Source organism: Nelumbo nucifera, chromosome 3, assembly GCF_055504915.1.
Source record: "Nelumbo nucifera cultivar China Antique chromosome 3, China Antique-T2T, whole genome shotgun sequence".
Classification (NCBI taxonomy): domain Eukaryota; kingdom Viridiplantae; phylum Streptophyta; class Magnoliopsida; order Proteales; family Nelumbonaceae; genus Nelumbo; species Nelumbo nucifera.
Window position 1 is genome coordinate 38,671,587 of NC_142651.1, and position 20,159 is coordinate 38,691,745.

The window sequence follows — 20,159 nt, forward strand, 5'->3', positions numbered from 1 at the left end:
TCTGAAACAAAAGCCTGAATATAAATGGTTTCCAAGATTAGCGGTAGCTTTGAGATGGTAATCAATAGCCTAACGAATGTTTGTACAAAGGATTGTCATTGTCCCTAGCTCTCTCTCCCTCTGTTGCTCTGAATGTCTGTATGAAGGATTGATTTGTTTGTGGTGGTACTTTAAATGGGATAATAACTAGCTTGACTGCATTAGTAAAAGGAACCGTTCTTTCTTTTTCTCTATACATTTGATTTGACAGAGGGTGCTCGTATTTCCTTGAGCTTTTGAGGGTTTGGGTGGTTGTCGCTCGCAAAGAGGAGGGCTTTGATTTGTTAGTTGAATCATCCGATGGAGTATCCGGCAGCAGCTGCAGTGACGATTCCGTCAGCTGATGTCGTGAACCACAGTGGCACAGAGGTTGAGATTCAGAATCTTCAACCGCAGTCACCTTGCAATCACCAGAAACAAATTATTTGAATTGTGAAAAGCATAAAGATAAAGAAAAGGATAATATTGGGTTTTGAAAAAATTTATAGGCCACGTGGTGTCACATGTCTACAGATTCTGACGGAACATTAGTGAATGCTAATGATAGAGGTAGAACTAATCAATTGTAAGAAATTTACCTTTTATTAGTCAATTAACTAAACCATCTGAATAGTTTAAGAAATTTGCCCTTTATTAATTTACAAGGCAAAAGAGTTCAAATTCCATAAGTTGCTTCTGAAAGCAGAACACGAAAATAGCTTTTTTTTGTCACAAACTGTTAACGTGATTTACAAAGAGGTTTGGATCATTAGATGAATTCGGTCTAATCCTCCCACCTCTTTTCTATTTTCGGATTATTCGTTTGCTTTCAACAGCTTCGATCTTTCCACATGTTTGTGAACTTCCACAGGCCAAAAAAACATGTCTGAAAAAGATCTTTTAACGGCTTCCTCTCTGTTATGTAGGCTGTGTTTGATTGCAATGCAAATAAATTTTTGTACTGATACAAAATTATGGTAGTACAAATGATTTGTGTGTAGATTTTAACCTTTTTTTTTTTTTTAGCTTATTTTATTTGATTGCATTACAAATAAAATAAAATAAAATATGATGCAAAATAAAGTAAAACCTAAAGCAAAATTAAACCAGAATCTATTTTTTTTTTCATTTGCACTCCCATGCATTTATGTTAGTGCAAATAAAATTGCACTACAACCAAACATAGCCGTTGTGATTTTGGGTGTCTCCTTATTTAATTTGATAAATGGGGGCATGCTCTGAGCAATTTTAACTTCTTAAACATACAGATTTGCTTTTTGTATGCATTTAAAAATGCATGAATCACCGCGACTGGAATATGTTCATGGGTCCCAGAACAGCTGAACCCCATTTATAGTCTTCCAGATGTATGAGGTTACGACTTGTGGCTGCGTTTATTTTTGGTGTAAACTCCATAAATTTAAAATTCAATTGATGGAATTCAAATTTGACGATTTAAAATTTTATGAACCATTGGAACATTATTAGACGTGATAATTGATATAAAAGCATATTGATAAATTCGATATATAATTTATATCGATTACCGATGGAAACTCAGCTGATGGGTGCATGAAAATATGGGTAAATACAAATCGATGGTGGAATTTTGCACTAAAAACAAGTACGGGTAAATACAAATCGACGGTGGAATTTTGTGTCGATTCACATTTACACTGAAAACAAATACAACCGTAAGGCTCATAAAAGAACAAATATTGCCACTACAAAAAGACATATATTACCACCGCAAAGTGCAAACTGGCTGGTTGGTAAGGTTCTGCTAGTTGTAGGCTTGTAGCGGAGACTTGGGGTTTGGGGGTTATGGATTGAAGATTGAGCCCATTTTTGCTTAGAAAAGCCCATATGGCTCAGATCATGATTGTACCCTATTATGGGTTGAAGATAAGCATCACTTAAGAGGCAATATGCAAAGAGGGAGAAGAAAGATCCACCAACCATAGTCTTATATCACTCAAAAGACATAGGTACAGGTAAATAACTCCCAAATCCTTCCTAACATTTATGTAAAAGAATTCCTAAAAATCACTCAAAAACGGAGGTAAAAAATTCTTCTATGCAAGAAAATCAAGAAGACAGAAGTGGTTAAGGGGAGTTGGGTAGGAAATCCCGTTTGGGTTAAGGGTCGTTTCTTTGGGAAGAATTTCAAACAGAGGGGTTACTGGATGTTGGTTTCACCTACCAAGAACGTCTGTGAGCCATTGGCAAATGGCAATGTCAGTGACACCGTCAGTATCGCATTGGCGGCCTCCCTTCACCATATGGAGCGAAATGGAGGTAGGGTTTTGTTCCTTTTGGATTATACATAGATGCACAATACAACGTGCGTGTGTAGCACTAAATTACTTTCCAGTACCATGCATGCTCCCAACAGTGTGCCGATAAACCACTACAGTCCCACATTGGGAACATCTCCTTTGTATTTGTCTTTCCAGTGCGGATCTGCTCCTCACAAATGGATGCTTAATTCTCCTCACAAAGAATGAAAAGAGTAATATCATAACGAGGGTGGGTTCTCTATTGTTATAAGAGCTATCGCATTTTGACAACATAAATTAAAATGCTGCATTACATAAGATGGGTGAATTCGTCTGTCCGTTAATCTTCTACTTTGTGAGTGTCCCCTGACTTTGGTCTTCTGTGAGCAACAGACGTAGAAAATATATATTTAACTGCACCAATAAACAATAATGGAACATGGATTCTCGGTGGCCTGACATAGATAGCACTGCACCAATTAGCAATAACGAATCATAGTTTTTCGCTGGCCTGACATAGACGAAATGTACCAATAAAAAGACATAGATGAGACCCCACGTCCATGCTAACGCAGCTGAATAGACCAGGCACGCTTCGATCATATTGCTTGTTGAGTTAAACAATGTTGCTCGTGGTCCTAATAATTTGCTATCAAGGGGAACCGATGGGTGGGTCCAGTCCCAATTCAGTCCCATTCGGCCATCCACTGTCTGGTCCAATCTTATCATCACTTTTTTTTTTTTCTTTTTCTTTTTCCTCTTTCCAGAATTGGAAGACTAGACATATGTAGAAGGAAAACTTGGCTGAAAGCGTAGAAGAAAAGGCATACACAGCGTTTTTCTGATACACAAAACAAAAAATCAAACAATCTACAGGATTTTTTTGGAAGCGAACAATCCACAGGAATAGTCATAGTCATAGATGAACAAGAAGAGAACAAAAGTAAATTGTTTCTTGCATTTGCATCCAACGTAACTTCGACCTACCACCCACCACCACGTTGAGAAAACAGAAAGAAAGCAATTTTCTTACGATGAGTAGAGTAACAACAAAACCCATATTGGGCTTCCATAGCAGGAAAAAGAAAAAAAAAAAAAGGAAGGCCGCTCGCTTTCAGTTTCTCCGTTTAATGTGATCATGAGAGAGTGACAGTGTTGAACAGTTTGGACGTTTCGCACCCGAGTCCCGAGTGTCCAAATGCGTGCACCAAGTGATGAGTTGTTCTAAGAAGGCTGGCTAGATTGGCCCAGAACTAGAAGGTTGACAAGTGATTTTTTAAAAAGAAAATTGAAGGATCGGAATCAGGCTATCTTGAGGTTTTTTTTTTTTTTTCTTTTCTTTTGTTGTTCCAATAATTAGTTGGAGGATATTGATGAAGTTGAAATTTGTACATAAGCATCATCCCAATTGCAGAAGACAGACACAACGGGAAAATTGATTTTAACCATCCGATTGCAAGAATGATCGAGGCGTTCCTTAACATTATTCAAATATTCTTCTTTTATTCATAGAAATAAATGCAATTTGTTTGAGGCTGATTCTTGAAATAGGCAATCTGTTAAAGTGGTTCAATTCACTGGATTCAACGAAATGTTCCCCTCAAGTTAGATGGCCAAGGTGCCATGAATGGACCCTAATTACAATTCATATTTTAAACCTAATTTATTTCAATGCAAGCGAAGCTGTATTTGGTTTGAAAGAAAAGGGGAGAGGAAGAGAAAGATAGAGAAACTGTACAACTTAATAATATTTTGAAAGCTATCAAACCATTATTGATGGTAGGAAAACCTGTACAATACATCAATAACGACATTTATGGAGGCTTTCACCAATGTAATGGTTTGAAAACTATTCATTTCAAAAACCACTTATAGGATTGGTACCGAGTGGCAACATTTCAGCCCAGCCCAGAGTTAAGGCCAGCTTGATCTCAGGATATTGTACCAAGCAATTAGGGATAGGGGTGCAACTTGAGTGGGCCCAATCTAATCCTGGACTGACCAATCCCGTAATTTTATATGGGCTGGGCTTGAAATTTTGGTCCGCAGGTTGGACCTTGGCCCAAAAGTTCAGGATTTTATATTTTTTGGGATGGGCTAAGGCCTAACCCTTGGTTAGCCAAATCCACCCTGACCTTATTTCAACCCAAGCCTAACCCGACTGAGATATATGTATACATATAAATGCATATTTGCATATATATATAACATACTATTTTTTTGGTAAACCAAAGATATATGCAAACTACTTCAATTTTTAGCTTGGGATGATTGACCAACCCAAACTCAATTGAAATGCATCAAAATTTGGTGTGAGCTGAACCCGAGTCGAACTGTTTTGACTTCACCTTAGAATGGGACGTTAGGCCCAATTATTCGGATTGGGCATGGGTTGAGCACACACCCGACCATCCCGCCCGACTTGCACCCGTAATTAAGGACAACAATGTGTGGGGCGGGTTGCCTTGAGAGTCTGGATTGGAGCTAAAAAGAGATGAAAGCTAAAATAGTTTTCTTTTTGCATGAAAATGAGTAAAATGAACATTTAAAGAAATTTATTTAATTTCAATTATTCAGGTATACAAAGTCCATGCTGTCACAGGCGTATACAGCGTGGAAATACATGTTTGTACATTTAAATATCTATATAATGAAAACCCTGACAACTATATATAGAATGGATTAGAATTAGCGAATATTAGATGTAAAGATTCGACCAAACCAATTAAGCCGATTTCCTCGAAATGATATTAGGTCATAGAATTTTTTTCTTTTTTGAAAATATGAAATATAAGGGAAGAGGACCCAGTGCACAGCCAAAGCACAAAGCACAAAGCTGTGTTCTTCTCTTTATCTAATTAAACTAGCTCGTTCCATCTTCACCTAGATTTCCAACTTTCCATCCACATCCACATGTTATTCTTTTCTTTGTCCACCACTGTCACACTCACACCCCAAACGGCCACCCTGTCTCTTTTTTTTTTTCTCTCTCACACACACACAGATACACCTCGCAGCAGATGCTCATGCGCTGAGTACTGCAGATTGTAAAGCAAAGCACGTGCCTTGGCTGGTAACAGAACAAATTGGGTATAAGAAGACGACAATTTTAATGCCAGCCCAAAGGTTGCATGCATTATGCAATGCCCACAGGCCACAACCACAACTGCGAAAAAAAAAAAACACAACTTCATTCCCCTTGCGGACTCCCCACTCCCCACACTCATTCACATCTCCCAACTTGGTGCTCTCCACCTTGCGCGCAAATACGCAATGGTCGAGTTGTGGTCGGTGGTTCAGCTAGCTCCTGCCTCCTGGTCCTGGCCGGGCCGGGCTGGGCTTTTCAGTCTTTAGTGGGTAGCAGAGGAATAACTACGCTTGAAATGATAATGATTCATTGACCATGAAATTTTGTCAACTGATTCACGTCTTGTTGAACTGTTAGTTCGAAGACCATGGCAGGATTGTATTTGTGCCCACAGTTCTAATTCATTCTGCTTGTGGCACTGGGGCCACTGCCACGTGCACATTTCCTTAAATAAAATGGAAGCATCCATCCATTGGCGCATGTTAGTGGACCCCATATATAATATAACAACAACCCATTAGATACACCATCTGAAATCAGCATTCACGTCATCACGTGGTAACCACATGAACCATATTTGATGCGCCAATTCCAGAGCCCATGTTCTAATAACTTCTTCACACATTTTCTCTTTTTATTAATTGGACAACACCCACCCTGACCCTTTTCAACTCTACAAGATTAACAAATGCCCATTTATATTTCTAATGTCCCTAATTACATACTAATGAATAATTAGTACAGTAAGATTAAGATAGGTACCGCTAGCCTTGAACAAGGGCTTCCATCAGCTTTCCTATTTGTATACATCGATATATAATTATTATATATTAACCTCTTCACTTGTATCTAAAGCTGATTAGTTAACTAATCATCTCATTTATGTGTACTTAGACGGCGTACACGCTCAACAGTCTTAACTCCGATGCATGCCCTAAGCACCTGATCATTAAACTTATATAGAGACCCTCTCGGTTCCGATTGGGCTAGTCACATTCGGTAGATCGGTTCCGGTTGGTTCAAAAATTGGTTTTAAATCTCTCGGCGGTCATGTCTTCGGAGGCGGACCATAGCCTTGCAGCTTCGTGCGCGTTCGACCCCAGTTTTGAGCTTTTAGCTTCGTTACAATCTATGAAGTACCTGCCTGAGACATCTACCAGTCTTGGATGAGTGGCCACGTAGCAAGTTGTCGCAGCAGCCTGAAGATAATACATACATATTCACCTCATCAGATTAGATAGGTTCCCCATCATAGTTCGGGACTGTGGTTTGTCGATGAACAGTTAAAAGGTAAGAGCATTACCTGAGGAATCGTTTTCAAGAGCTTCGAAGCCAAGAAGAACACCAGATCTGAAAATTTTTATCAACTGAACCTTTCAATGCTTGAAATTCGGAATACACTAGAATATCGTTAGATATCAGATTATTAAAATATGTAGTTGACAACTCGCTTCACCTGTAACGAGGCCTTCCCGATCTCTGGTTAATCTTGTTCTTACTATCCCCGGATGAACGCAATTCACAGTAACATTTGCCTCCATTTTCTGAGTAAAGAACAAACGAATTCAGTTAATTCTGCGTCACAGACTAATAAAAACGAAAATAAAAGGAGAAAATAACAAAATTTCTCTTTTGTTTCGGATAAAATAATCACCTTTAATCTGAGTGCCAGTTCCTTGGTGTGGAGAACGTTGGCGAGCTTCGAGAGAGCATAGGCACGTGTGGCATCGTAGTGGCTGAAGATGGAGACAAATTTCAAGAGAGGTCAAAACCATTTGTTTATTTTCTTCAATCAATCCAACGAGACAATCTGACAATTCCCGATTCACTTCCTTCTTACCTTTTCTTTCTGGTGATAATTTCCAGATAACGGATTGCATCACCGGAAAACCAGCTGTGGACCGTCGACGACACGTTTACTATTCGGCCTTGAATGCCTGTAACTTCTGCCGTCTCAATCATCTTCTTTAGTAGCATTTTAGTCAACAGAAAGTGACCTACAAATGGCAAAAGAAATTAGCTAAGAACAGGGAACAGGAGAGACGAAGGTGACGGAAACGGAAAGAAGAAAAGAATCGAAGAAAATGGAAATTGTCATTAATCCCTGTACCCAAATAGTTAGTGGCAAATGTCATCTCGATTCCATCTTCGGTGACTGCATGTTCGTGGGAGAATTTCCCGGCGTTGTTTCTGAAAACGAGAAAAAGAGATCGTTCGTTCGATCGATCGAACCAGATAATAAAGTAAATAATAAGAGGAAAAAAAAATAGAACAAGTTTAATTTTCTTTTACTTGGGTGCTGACATGACTCACATGAGCAGATTAAGAGGCAAGTCAAGAGATTCAAACTCGGAAACGAAGGTTCGAACGGAAGAAAGAGAGCTGAGATCGAGAGCCATGACGAAGATTCGAGACTCGGGAAACTCAGCCAGAATACGAGCCTTGGCTTCCTCGGCGGCTTTCAGGCTACGAGCTGGGAGAACAAGCCTGACACCACGTTTCGCTAAAACCCGTGCCGTCTCAGCTCCGATCCCAGAGGTGGCGCCTGCAGGTAAATCAAGTGGTTTAAAAAACAAAAAAGGAGAAAGACAGAGAATGCCTGTTAACGTGAGAGTAATGTACATGAAACTAGGGAAGTGGGGGTTACCTGTGATAATAGCGGTAATGGAGCGGAGATCGGGACAGGCTTCGGTGACCTGCTCCGTCGTCGACTTGGAGCCGAAGCCGCTGGGGCCGACCGAACCGAGAAGGTATTTTACTGTGTCGAGCATTTCACTATTATTACGAAAGGGCTAAGGAATGAAGGAAGGGGTTAATGAGGTGGTTTGTTTGTCTGGTTTGGAACCAAGTCCAAACTCGAAAGAACGATATAGATGGGATTATAAATAGTTGGAGGAAGGGGGAGGAGGGGGCGTATGGACGAAAGAGATGGAGGGAAGAAGACTGCCTCTTTGTCATTGGCTTGATTGATTGACCAAGATGAAAACTTCGATGACTCAAAACTCAAAAGCTTCTATATTAATTTATTTATGGCAAATTAATATAATTTATCCGAACTAGTAAACTAAACCAGTGTTAGTAAAGTAAAATATATTGTATTCTATTAATACAAAGTAAACTTAGGAAGTACCCGATAATACAAAAACCTCCTCTCAAATTTTGACAATCATAAAAACCTCCACTATAGAAACGATGGAAAAGAGGGAGAGAGTAGAGAGAGCCCTGAGTCTCTGTCATCAGCGGGTCCCAAGTGCATTGTTTAGAATGTAGATAGTAATAGTAGTATACCATCCCATTCCCATTTACCCAATATTTGTTTTTTTCTTTTTTTAATCTTCCTGTTTTAGCTTTTTAAAAGAAGTTTAATAAATCTGTTAGGTCTAATGATTATCCAATCAGGCGGATGCTTCGTGCAATTATAATCTGTTAGGTCTAATGATCATCAGTTGGAATGCTTAGCTTAGACGGTGGGGGTCCCATCTATTACTCTAACCACCTCCCCGCCAAAAAGAAAAATGCCGGAGGATAATTGGATAAAACCGTTGGTATTGGTTGGTTATCTTATGATCGAAATGGAACCAGGAACCTTGAAACGCAAATCATGAATAGGAGGAAGAGGGCGTAACCACGTGGGCCTTTGGTTATTGCTACTTGGGGGGCTTTGAATTTGCTTTGATTATAGAAAAAAAAAAAACTAAAAAGCAGCCATCAGTGTCAGTGGTATATCTTAACTTAACTGCTGCTATACTTTAATGAAAATCTCTTTGGATTAATTACTTGTTTTTTTTGGTTTAAAAATAATAATCCGCATTGTTTGGTTTGGCAATTGGGCCCTGATAGATGTTAATGCGCATCTAGCATCAAATTAGCCTCCTCCAGGTGTCCGGCAACCACTTTCGCAATATGTTTCATTTTTGTATTTATTTTGTTTTTTTGTACGGCGACACCACCAATATCCGAGTCTTATCTTCTACCCACGATAACTTTGCCCCGTATATTCACATATGATCGCAGCCACACAAGGAAAACATCTCATATTATACAAGGGGTAGTGATATCTGAGTAGACGTGGTCAGAATTATTATGGGCAGGAGATTCGGATTCCCAATTTTTTTCCCACCGTGTGAAATTGGAAAGGGATCAGAGAAGTAGAGCAGAGCAGACGCAACGCCTGTGATATGTGCGAAGCAGGTCTGAATGAAAGTTGTAAGGAGTGAGAGTGCTGAGGTGTGAGAAGGGTGAGAGAGGAAAGTCGGCAACGGTTGAAGGCTTCGAGTATTTAGCACGTGACGTGATTGTAGGGGAGGTAAGAATGAAATACAATGGTGGCACCGTGGCACACCTGTCGTAGGAAACAACGCCAACGTGATTAGCCCGTGAGGGCTTCCAGATTGCAAATTTGCAATTGATGGGTTTGTCATTTTGCGGAGGGGGATTGGTCAAGTAATTAATTCCATTCCACGGGACCACGGCCTTGAATTCGGCACTTCTGACCAGGTGCCGGTGCCGACTGCCGAGCCTCCTGGAGGGGGACTAAATGCTACAGTACAGCGGTACAGCCTACAACCTACAGGCTACAGGTTTTGATCACGTTCGTTTCATTCTCCACTCCTCCTCTATCCTTCCCTTCGTCTTTTCTTTCCGACCTCGATTTCATTTCCCTGCAAATTTAATTAATTGTTCATTTCTAAAATGACATTCCTACCCTTTCATCTATCTTTGTAGCCTACAAACTGTTCCGATTCTCAAGAGAAAAAAAAAAAAAAGTATTTTACTACTCACTTCTCACTGACCTCGCCCCTTCAACCTAGCTAGCTAATTTCAGCTAGGGTACAGTCACACTTTAGGGCGACGAGCCCGGCTCTCTTGCCTGCAACCCCGAAACCATAAACTCTGCTCAAATAGCATTAGAGCTCTGTTTGTTTGCAAATTGCAATATAAATCTTAACCAAATGCAAATTTTGCATCTGTTTTTTATTTATATTTTATGTAATACATTTTTTTATTTCATTTGCACTTATTGATAGTTCAAATTTTGCATTTCATTTTTTCCTATTTGTTTCTCTCTCATATAAAGTGAGAACCATATCGATCATTTTACTTTCATTGTCTTATTAGTTAATCCTAAACTGAGAAGTCACAATTGTATATGTCTTCCAAGTGTTTTAATTTCATGCAAATTGAAGAGGCACAGTGATGTGCAAGAATGATGACTCAATAAATATAATTTGAACTATGACCCACACATTAAAAAAATTGTCATGCTCAAAGTCTCAGTATTCCAGCTAGAATGATATATGTGCCCAAGCCAAGAAAAGAATGGAAATCTGCATGCTTACCAATAAGGTCCCCTCCTGGTAGTAGCCCTTCAAAAGATATCAAAAAAATAAAGAATGGAAATCCTGATATTCAAAATAACCATACCTCAATTGTGGTTTGCGTGTTGAAAATATGTAGATATGTAATCCTCACGCTCTGTTTGTTTTATTAGAACGGAATAGAAAATTATGGGAAATCCAAAAGAATAATTCATAAAATTCCTTAAAAACTTTTCTTCGGCTTTTGAGTTCTCTCTTATTTTCTAAAAAACCAAACATACCCTTAAAGTTACTATGACTTTCTAGGAATTCATATGTGCCTCATGAGGACATATGGATCAAAATCGTATCATAAAAAAAAATTGGTATCATTATTCTCAAAAAGGAAATGGTATCATTAATAATTTATTTTGGGGGAGAAAAAAACAAAAATGGTTCACAGTAAACTCTCCTTATTCTCTTACTTTTTTACGCACTCAAGAATTTCACTTTTGTGAAGAATAACTATAAGAAATTAAGTAATAAACCAAACACGGCATTAATGATGCACAATTTCTCAGACATTTATTTTGTCTTGGAATAATAAACAAAGATGATGGAGTAAGAACTTTACAGTCTCGTGCCGGGCCTTGTGACATCATATGCCATCATCCACAACAAAATATAATGAACAAATATACTACGGCTATAAATGGATCAGATCTGATCACATATTTTTAGAAACAATTTTGATTCCTTAATTTGAATTCAAATGTAATCTTATACTTCCAATTGAGATATGATTAAATTTGAATTTGGATATTGAATAATATCAACAAATTAAATTAAAAATTATTAATAAGTGAAATAATAAAAAAAAACAATATTATGTAAATTTGGATATTGATCCAATTGTCATTAGTAAAAAACAACACTGAAACTATCTTCATTAGTAGATATAATATAAATTTTATGTAAATAGAATTTATCGACCTTAATTAGATGAAATTCAAGTTCTTCCAAATCTGTTTATTATATGTAACTTATGTATCGATCTAATTAAACCTCCACAAAATTTGATCTTTCCCTATAACTTACTTCCACTTATATACTATAGAATCCAAAACTTCAAAACTTTTGGCCTTCGGGATATCCTCTAGCCTCTTGTTTCCTTACGCTCCACTTGGTTTATGAGATATGGGAAAGGAAAAAGAAAAAGTAACATTCTCAAATTTGATGTCATGAGATGGGATGGGGAAAAGATGGGATTACTCTTGGGAAGTGAATCACATCACTCTGGAAAAGGAGGGGGAAATTTGTTTAATATTGAAAAAAAATCACCTTGTGGTATTTTTAAGAGTTAGCATTAGACTCATGACCTATTAATAATTTTTTAATTATTTAATTAAATTAACTAAAAACTAAATGAAAGAATATAATTGTTATCAGAGACAAAGGAATGAAAGAACTCTGAATTATATTGCATAGTAAGAGTAATTCAAGTCATGTTTACAGAGACTATACAAGGTAGGATACAGCTTTGAGATTAGACAAATCTCCCAAGAATCAAGCGGAACCAAAAATCCAGTTCCTAGAATCATGTAATCACGTAATCACGCTACCCCCCCTCAAACTCATGGTGGCATGGTAGATGTCACTTGAGTTTGGAAACCAGATCATGAAAACGATCCAGAAGTTGAGCTTTAGTGAAGATATCTGCAGTCTGGTCAATGGAGCTCACAGAGGCGAGACGAACAGTGTCACGAACTAAGTGTTGTCGAATGAAGTGACAATCATTTTCAATGTGTTTAGTGCACTCGTGAAAAACAACATTGTGAGCAATTTGGATTGCACTACGGTTGTCACAATGAATGGTTGTGGCTGTGGAATATTGGACACCCATCTCTATTAATAACCAACGAAGCCGCAGTTGTTCTGAAGTGGTGTCAGTGAGGGCATGATATTCTGCTTCTGTACTAGATCTGGCAGTGACAATTTGTCTTTTGCTATGCCAAGATATAAGAGAGTCGTCAAGAAAAAAAGCACTAATATGTGGTAGAGCGACGATCAATAGGATCCCCTGCCCAATCAACATCTGAATAGTCAGAAAGATCAAGTGTAGAGTGTGCTGAAAAGTGAAGGCCATGAAAATGTGTACCCTTGATATAGCGTAAGATGCTTAGTACATTGCATAATGTGTGGAGCATGGAGCTGACATGAACTGATTGACTAAATGAACTGCATAGGCTATGTCAGGGCGAGTAATAGTGAGATATACTAGACTGCCAACCAATTGTCGATAGTGAGTAGGATCATCAAGTGGAATGTCGTCCATGGGAGTTACCTTCACATTTGGTTCAAGAGGTGCAGAGACAATTTTTCTATTTGTTAATTCAGCACGTGAAAGAAGATCATAAGTATACTTTGCTTCGGAGAGAGTGTAGCCTTCAGGAGATGAGGAAACTTCTAGTCCCAAGAAATAGCTAAGTGGTCCAAGATCCTTCGTTTCAAATTGATGACTAAGAAATGACTTGAGATTAGTTATGCCAGATGTATCATCACCAGTGATGATCATGTCATCAACATAGAGCAAAAGCATGACAATGCCATTATTAAACTGTCGTATAAAGAGAACAGAGTCATGTGGACCGGAAGAGAAGCCAAGGTGACTAATAGTGGTACTGAACTTAGCAAGCCATGCATGTGGTGCTTGCTTAAGTCCATAAAGAGCTCGACGAAGTCGACACATCTTATGTGGAGGATGCGAGTAACCAGGAGGAGGTTGTATGTAAACTTCTTCTTGTAGATCACCATTGAAAAAAGCATTCTTTACGTCCATTTGTAATAATTTTCATAGGCGTACAACAGCAATGGCCATCAAGCTTCGAACAAAGGTAAGACGAGTAATGAGAGGTTCGAACAAAGGTAAGACGAGTAACGAGAGCAAAGGTCCCCTCATAATCAATGCAATATTCCTGAGTGAAACCTTTGACAACTAAACGAGCCTTGTAATGCTCCACAGACCCATCAGATTGAGTCTTAATTTTATAGGACTACTTACACCCCCACAAAGGTTTTTCCAAGAGGAAGGACTACCAAGTCCCAAGTTTGAGTTTTCTCTAGTGCCTCTAACTCGTTTGCCATAGCTTGTTGCCAAAGAGGGTTAGAACTTGCTTCACGAAAGGAACGAGGTTCATGTTAAGAGACTATGGTAGAGAAACAATGACAAATAGTGGGACGAACAGGAAATTCTCTTACTCTAGTAGAGCACCGAAGAATTGAGGTAGATTCAGGTTTATTAGAAGATATGGGCTCATCATGTTCATGAGGAGTTCCACCAAACGAGGCAGATCCTCCAGGAGAGGCCATAGGTGTCGAGGTAAGTGTGTCATCACCCTCATGAGTTGAGATTACATCAGATTCATTAGGAAATAATTCAAGAGAGGGGTTAGAAAAGAAAGGATTACTATAAGGATGAGAGACTTGGAACATGGAAAGAGAAGAAAACATGATATGCTCTCAAAAGACAACATGGCGAGAGATCCGAAGACGATTAGAAAGAGGGTCCCAACAACGATAACCCTTATGCTCAATTCCATAGCCAAGGAAACAACATAGTTGAGCACGAGGTTCTAGTTTTGTACGTTCATAGGGTTAAAGAAGAACAAAACAAGTACAACCAAAGGCTTTCAAAGAGTGATAGTCGGGGGATTTACCGTACAATCGTTCAAAAGGAGACATATGATTAATAACAAGGGAGGGAACACAATTAATGGTATAGATAGCCATGAGAACAGCTTCACCCCAAAACTGTTTTGGGCGGGACACAGAGAAAAGAAGGAAACAGGTAGAGTGAAGAATGTGTTGAAGTTTGCATTCTGCACGACCGTTTTGTTAAAAGGTGTCTGGAGAAGAACGTTGAACAATGGTCCCACGATGCTTGAGAAAAGTTTGAAATGAAGTGTCAAGATATTCCATTGCATTATCCATGTGTAGTATTTTGATGGTCTTAGAGAGCTGTGTTTTTATCATGCAGCAAAGGTCATGTGAATTTGAGGCAATTTAGATCGATGCTTCATAAGATATAACCATGTAAGATGGGAATGATCATCAATAAACACAACAAAATACCAACGACCTCCCATGGTAGTTAGTAGTAGGGGAAGGTCCCCAAACATCAAAATGTATTAATTCAAAAGAGTATGGAATCACATGTATTAAAGGATAAAACAGGTTATTTAGAAATTTGACAAGGTAAACAATCAAAGGTTCTTTCCTTTACTGATCCTAACAAACCATTGGAAATTAAATGATGAACACTGCTTATAGGGTTGTGACCCAAACGGAGATGCCAAAGATGTAATGAAGAATTTGTAGTAGCAGCTGATGTGAGAAGAGGAGTCTTGGGTGGTATGTGAAGAGAGGTGAGTTCGAACATGCGCCCAACCTTACGGCCTGTCCCAAGAAGCTGTCCATTTTGTGGATCCTGCACTCGATAACTAGTAGCAGAGAAAGTCAATTCAAGACCAATTTCACATAATTGACTGACTCAAATGAGATTTAAGATAAGTTTTGGAATCAAGTATGTGTTTAGCAATGTAAGATTAGATGTGGAGACATAACCAACATGACTGACATGCATAGGAGATCCATCCATTTGCAGTTTGTATGGTGGGTGCATTAGGTGCAAAGGTCTTGGAAGAAAGGACCATGGAGAAATACCTAGCATAATAGACAAAGCAACATGATTACTGGACGAGTTAGATAGAACCTATTTAAGTATGACTTCCAAGTCATGAAGTGAGATAGTGGGTGAGGGTGTGGAGCTTTCATTAATGGATTCAGTAGCTGCAGCAGAATGTGTAACAGAACTGGAGCTATTTCCAGACTTGGAATAATTTCCCTTGTACCGATTAGGTCTAGGAGGTCTAGTGGGACAGTTTTCAAGAATATGCCCCAGTTTGTGGCAATAGCGGCATTCGACTGTAGAGCATTCAGAGATAACATGACCATTCTTTCGACATTTTTTGTAGAATTTCTATCCACTATTGGTTTGCTAATATTGATTGTTCTTTTGGAATTGAGAGGAAGTTGCAAGGACCATGTCGGTGTGCTGAGATTTAGTGTGCCCAGCCGAGTTTCTTTAGAGATAAGTTCAGAAACAACACTTTCAAGAGTAGGAAGAGGGCTTCGATGAAGGAGAGAGACGCGTAGAGACTCGAAGTCAGAGCGCAATGCCATGAGAAACTGAACTAGGCGCAATTGATCTCAATGTGTGATGTATTTGATAGCATCCTCACCACACCCCCAATCAGGTTTTGATTGAGCTAGTTGATCCCAAAGAGATTGCATTTGTGCAAGAAAATCATTATTGGACTATCCTGGCTCTTGTTTCAGATGATGAAGATTACCTAAGAGTTGATACTAATGGGCTAGATCAGTGGCTCTTGTCTTCATATCACCAGTGACATAATGCCAGAGCTTGCATCTTTTCAGAAAACTACGCATTCTTTGAGCCCACATGTTGTAGTTGGACTCAAAGTTTAAAATTTCGATACGATACACCCGATATAGGGTGTATCATATCATATCGTATCGGTAGCGTACTGACGAAAAAGATTTGCAAAAGTTTATAAGAAACAAGTGTGAATCGTTAATTTTTATTAAAGATTTCTCAAATTTTGAAAAAGTATGGCAAAAATAGGTAAATTTTTTCAATCTTTTATAATATCTTGTGATTTCTTTTTTTTTTCTTGATTGTTTAAATTTATTTTGATCTATAACTCTTACATTCAAAATCACATTTTTTTGTGTTATCAGTAGTTTTATAGAAATTTCATGAAAATATTTGGGGAAAATATAATTTACAAAAAATTTGAAAATGTAATTTTTTCTCTACTATAAAGATCAAATATGTTTTAGATCTATGGATTTATCTATGATATCCATAGAGCAATTGAAATTTCTTCTTTAATATTGTTTTTCGATTTTTTATATTTCTAGAATTAAAAAAATAAATAAATCATAATTAATTATATTTTATCATTTTATCACAACAATTGAATATATTATGATTCTATGGATGATCTACCATATCCATAAACCAATTGAAATTTCTTCTTTAATAATTTTTTTTTATTTTTAGAATTTTAGAATTAGAAATAATTAAATAATTAATTATATTTTATCATTTGATCACAATGATTAAATATGTTATAATTCTATGGATGATCTATCATATCTACAAAGCAATTGAAATTTCTTCTATAATAACTATTTTTTGAATATATTATATAATGTTTATTTGTTTTTATAATTTTTGGAAATGGATAATAAATAATAATTATTTAAATAGTAAATAATTATTAATTATATTTTCACATAGAAGTTGTGTCAATGCATGTTTTATGGTTGGATAGGAGAGTTCGGTTTTTCTCATCCCATAAAACATTAAAACTTAAGAATTATAATTTATAAATTATAGTTAAGCATAGGATTTTTAATGAAATTTCAATTAGCTATAATATATTTCTTCATAAAACCATTAAAATATATTAATTAATTTAATGTATATACACCTCATTGAGGTCTTATATTTAGTGTTGTCGGTGTATTTTTATGATTTATTAAAGTATTTTTAGTGTTTCCAAGCGTTTCTATGCGTATCTTACTTTTTTTCTAATACGCATGCATATCTAAGGCATATCCCAATATATCTCTTAAAATTTCCTTTCCAATACACTTGGTGTTTCCGATACCTTAAACCTTGATTGGACTTATTCAAAATAGTGGAGATAGGTTGAACAACATCTGATTTTTCCATGACAACAGAACAAAACAAGGGAGATTAGTAATGAAAACCAGGGGTACTAACCTAAAACTTTGGGAGATGGTGGAGAGAAACAGAAGTATGCTTTTCACATATTAGATATCGATGGCTCTGATACCATGTTATCAAAGACAAAGGAATGAAATAACTTTGTGAATTATATTGCAGAGTAAGAGTAATTCAAGTCATGTTTACAGAGACTATACAAGGGTATTTGTACCTGTAGAGATGGACTATAAAAGGTAAAACTATACAAGGTAGGATACAACTTTGAGATTAGACAAATCTCCCAAGAATCAAGCGGAACCAAAAATCCGGTTCCTAGAATCATGTAATCACGTAATCAAGCTAACAATAATTAATAAAAATAACAAAGTATTAATTAACTAATAAAGTGAAAAATATAATGCAATTAATGTTAACAATTAATTAACTAAGTATTTATATTAATTAATTAATAATTAATATCTAATTAATAACTAATAGTAAAATATAATTTTTTAATAACAACAAACTATTAAATAATTAAGTAATTAATTAAAAAATTATTAATTAATTGATAATAAAAATATTATTTTATTACTTCATTAATTAATTAATGCTTGTTACTAGGGCTAATTTACTCACTATTTTCTCTTTTACAACCAAACAGTAGAACACAAAAAATAAAATAAAATAAAATCCACCCATCTTCCCATTCTCGTCTCCATCCCATCCCATCCTTTTCCATCTAACCAAATTAAAATATTTTCTCAAACTAAATACAGCCCTAAGAATACATACAAAGAATAGAGAAAAAACAAAAAAAGAAAAAGAAAGCTCAAAGAGGTGCGTGTTAAATCTCCTCTGTCTATATTGTTGTTTTTGTAAGCTCAGATTCATTCGTTGTTGATTCCTGAGCATAAGATATCAAAGGACACTCACAAACCGTCAATTTAGTGGGTCAGGATGTAGTAGGCATGTTAGGTAAGTACAATGAGTGAGTACATAATAGTTGTGTGATACATGTCCTAGTTAATGTGTCTTTCATCCAAACGTTTTTGTTCCATTAGACAGGAATTATCTATTATTTTATTTTCTTTGTCAAAATAATTAAAAATAAAAAGAATGAAAAGGGAAAATGTAAATGCATCCCAAATCCCAACGTGTTTAGGTTTTTCTTTTTATTGTTTTTATTTTTAATTATTTTGACAAAGATAATAAAATAATGATAATTTCTGTTTAACGAAACAAAAACGTTTGAATGAAAGGCACATTAACTGAGGCATGTGTCACATAGATATTACGTGCTCACTCATTGTACTTATCTAGTGTGCCTACTACATCCGGACCCCAATTTAGTAGGGTATAACGATCGAGGTTTATAAGATCTTTGCGATATTACCACAACACTCTAACCAACTAAGCTAATAAGCCACATGTAAAGCTGTCAACGGGTTGGGTTTAGGTGGGATCCAGGTAGAACCGCTCCTGAATTGATTATTAATCAGGACACTATCATAGACCCAAAACCGTCTGGATTAATAGTTAGGTCTACCAAGTCAAGGCTCGATTATACTCAAAATTATATTGTTTATTTAAATAATAATTTAAAATTTAAAATTTGACAATATAACCTTAAAAATAACAATAGAAAAATATTAAATTATTTATGTTAATAAATTAAACATTTCTAATTAATATTATCTAACAAATTTATTACTTTAAACATAAAATATGATAAAAATTTATCAAAATACTATATATATTTTAAAAACTACTTGGTTCTAGATATGAACCAGTTCAGAACAAGCAAAAATTGGAAGCACTAAAACCACTATAATCGGTTAAGTCAGTCAGGTGTATGAGGCAGACCCTACCCATTGACAGCCCTAGCCACATGAAATAATCTTCCAAGTTGTATAGACTGATAGTTTTTTTATACCGGCATGCACGTCTACTTTTTTTTGGGGGTAGAACCGTAAAGAAATACAAACGGGACTGAACAAAGAAAACGAAAAAAGAACAGAAACTCGCCAACAAGCTGGAACAGAAACAAACAGCTACCACCTACACCCTCTTTAACAAGGCTCTACCCCAAGCATGGAAGAAACAGATCGAAGAGCGGCTTTCCTAAGATGTTGAATGCTCCTCACGAGCTAGATTCGCCAACACGTCCACTGAATCCAATTCAGCCCCCTATCTTAAGGTCTGGATATGCTACCCTCACATTGTTCTTACACCCTTACCCATGGGATAGACAGTGCTCACACCCTATATTCACAGCAGCTAATAATGGTGTATTGGGAATATCTCTCTTTTATTGAAAGAGATATTTCCTATGCACGGCTGCAAATGTGTGAGGACGGTGTGATCATGGTTTGTAATTACTGAATCCGAGTTCTATCATAACACCCTTCCTTCCTTCGTTTGCCATTTGCCAATATTGATGTATGCGCACGTGTTTACTTTGCTTTTGAAAAAAAGGTAAAGTGGAAAATCAAAGGAAAAAAGTGTTTTCCTTTGACCGCCGCGTCTTAAAGTATTGTCTTGACTATTGAGCTTAGCTGAGGTTACAGCGAACCGGCGGGTCCCGCCATTTGTGATTTGTCCAACCGAAGTTGATTAATAAGGCTAATCAGATTTTCTAATATGGATTTTTATTTTTT

General features: G+C 36.9%; 1 protein-coding gene across 1 annotated transcript; it reads right to left on the minus strand.

The window, feature by feature from the left end:
• Positions 1-5,928: 5,928 nt before the first annotated feature.
• On the minus strand, positions 5,929-8,369 carry LOC104594289 (short-chain dehydrogenase TIC 32 A, chloroplastic-like). The gene is made up of 8 exons (XM_010254530.3): positions 8,033-8,369; positions 7,699-7,930; positions 7,496-7,575; positions 7,226-7,382; positions 7,040-7,121; positions 6,842-6,929; positions 6,689-6,735; positions 5,929-6,584 (listed from the first exon to the last, which is right to left on the minus strand). Exons 1-8 carry the CDS (start codon positions 8,154-8,156, stop codon positions 6,405-6,407), a joined length of 990 nt encoding a protein of 329 aa, XP_010252832.1. The 5' UTR covers positions 8,157-8,369; the 3' UTR covers positions 5,929-6,404.
• Positions 8,370-20,159: the final 11,790 nt, after the last annotated feature.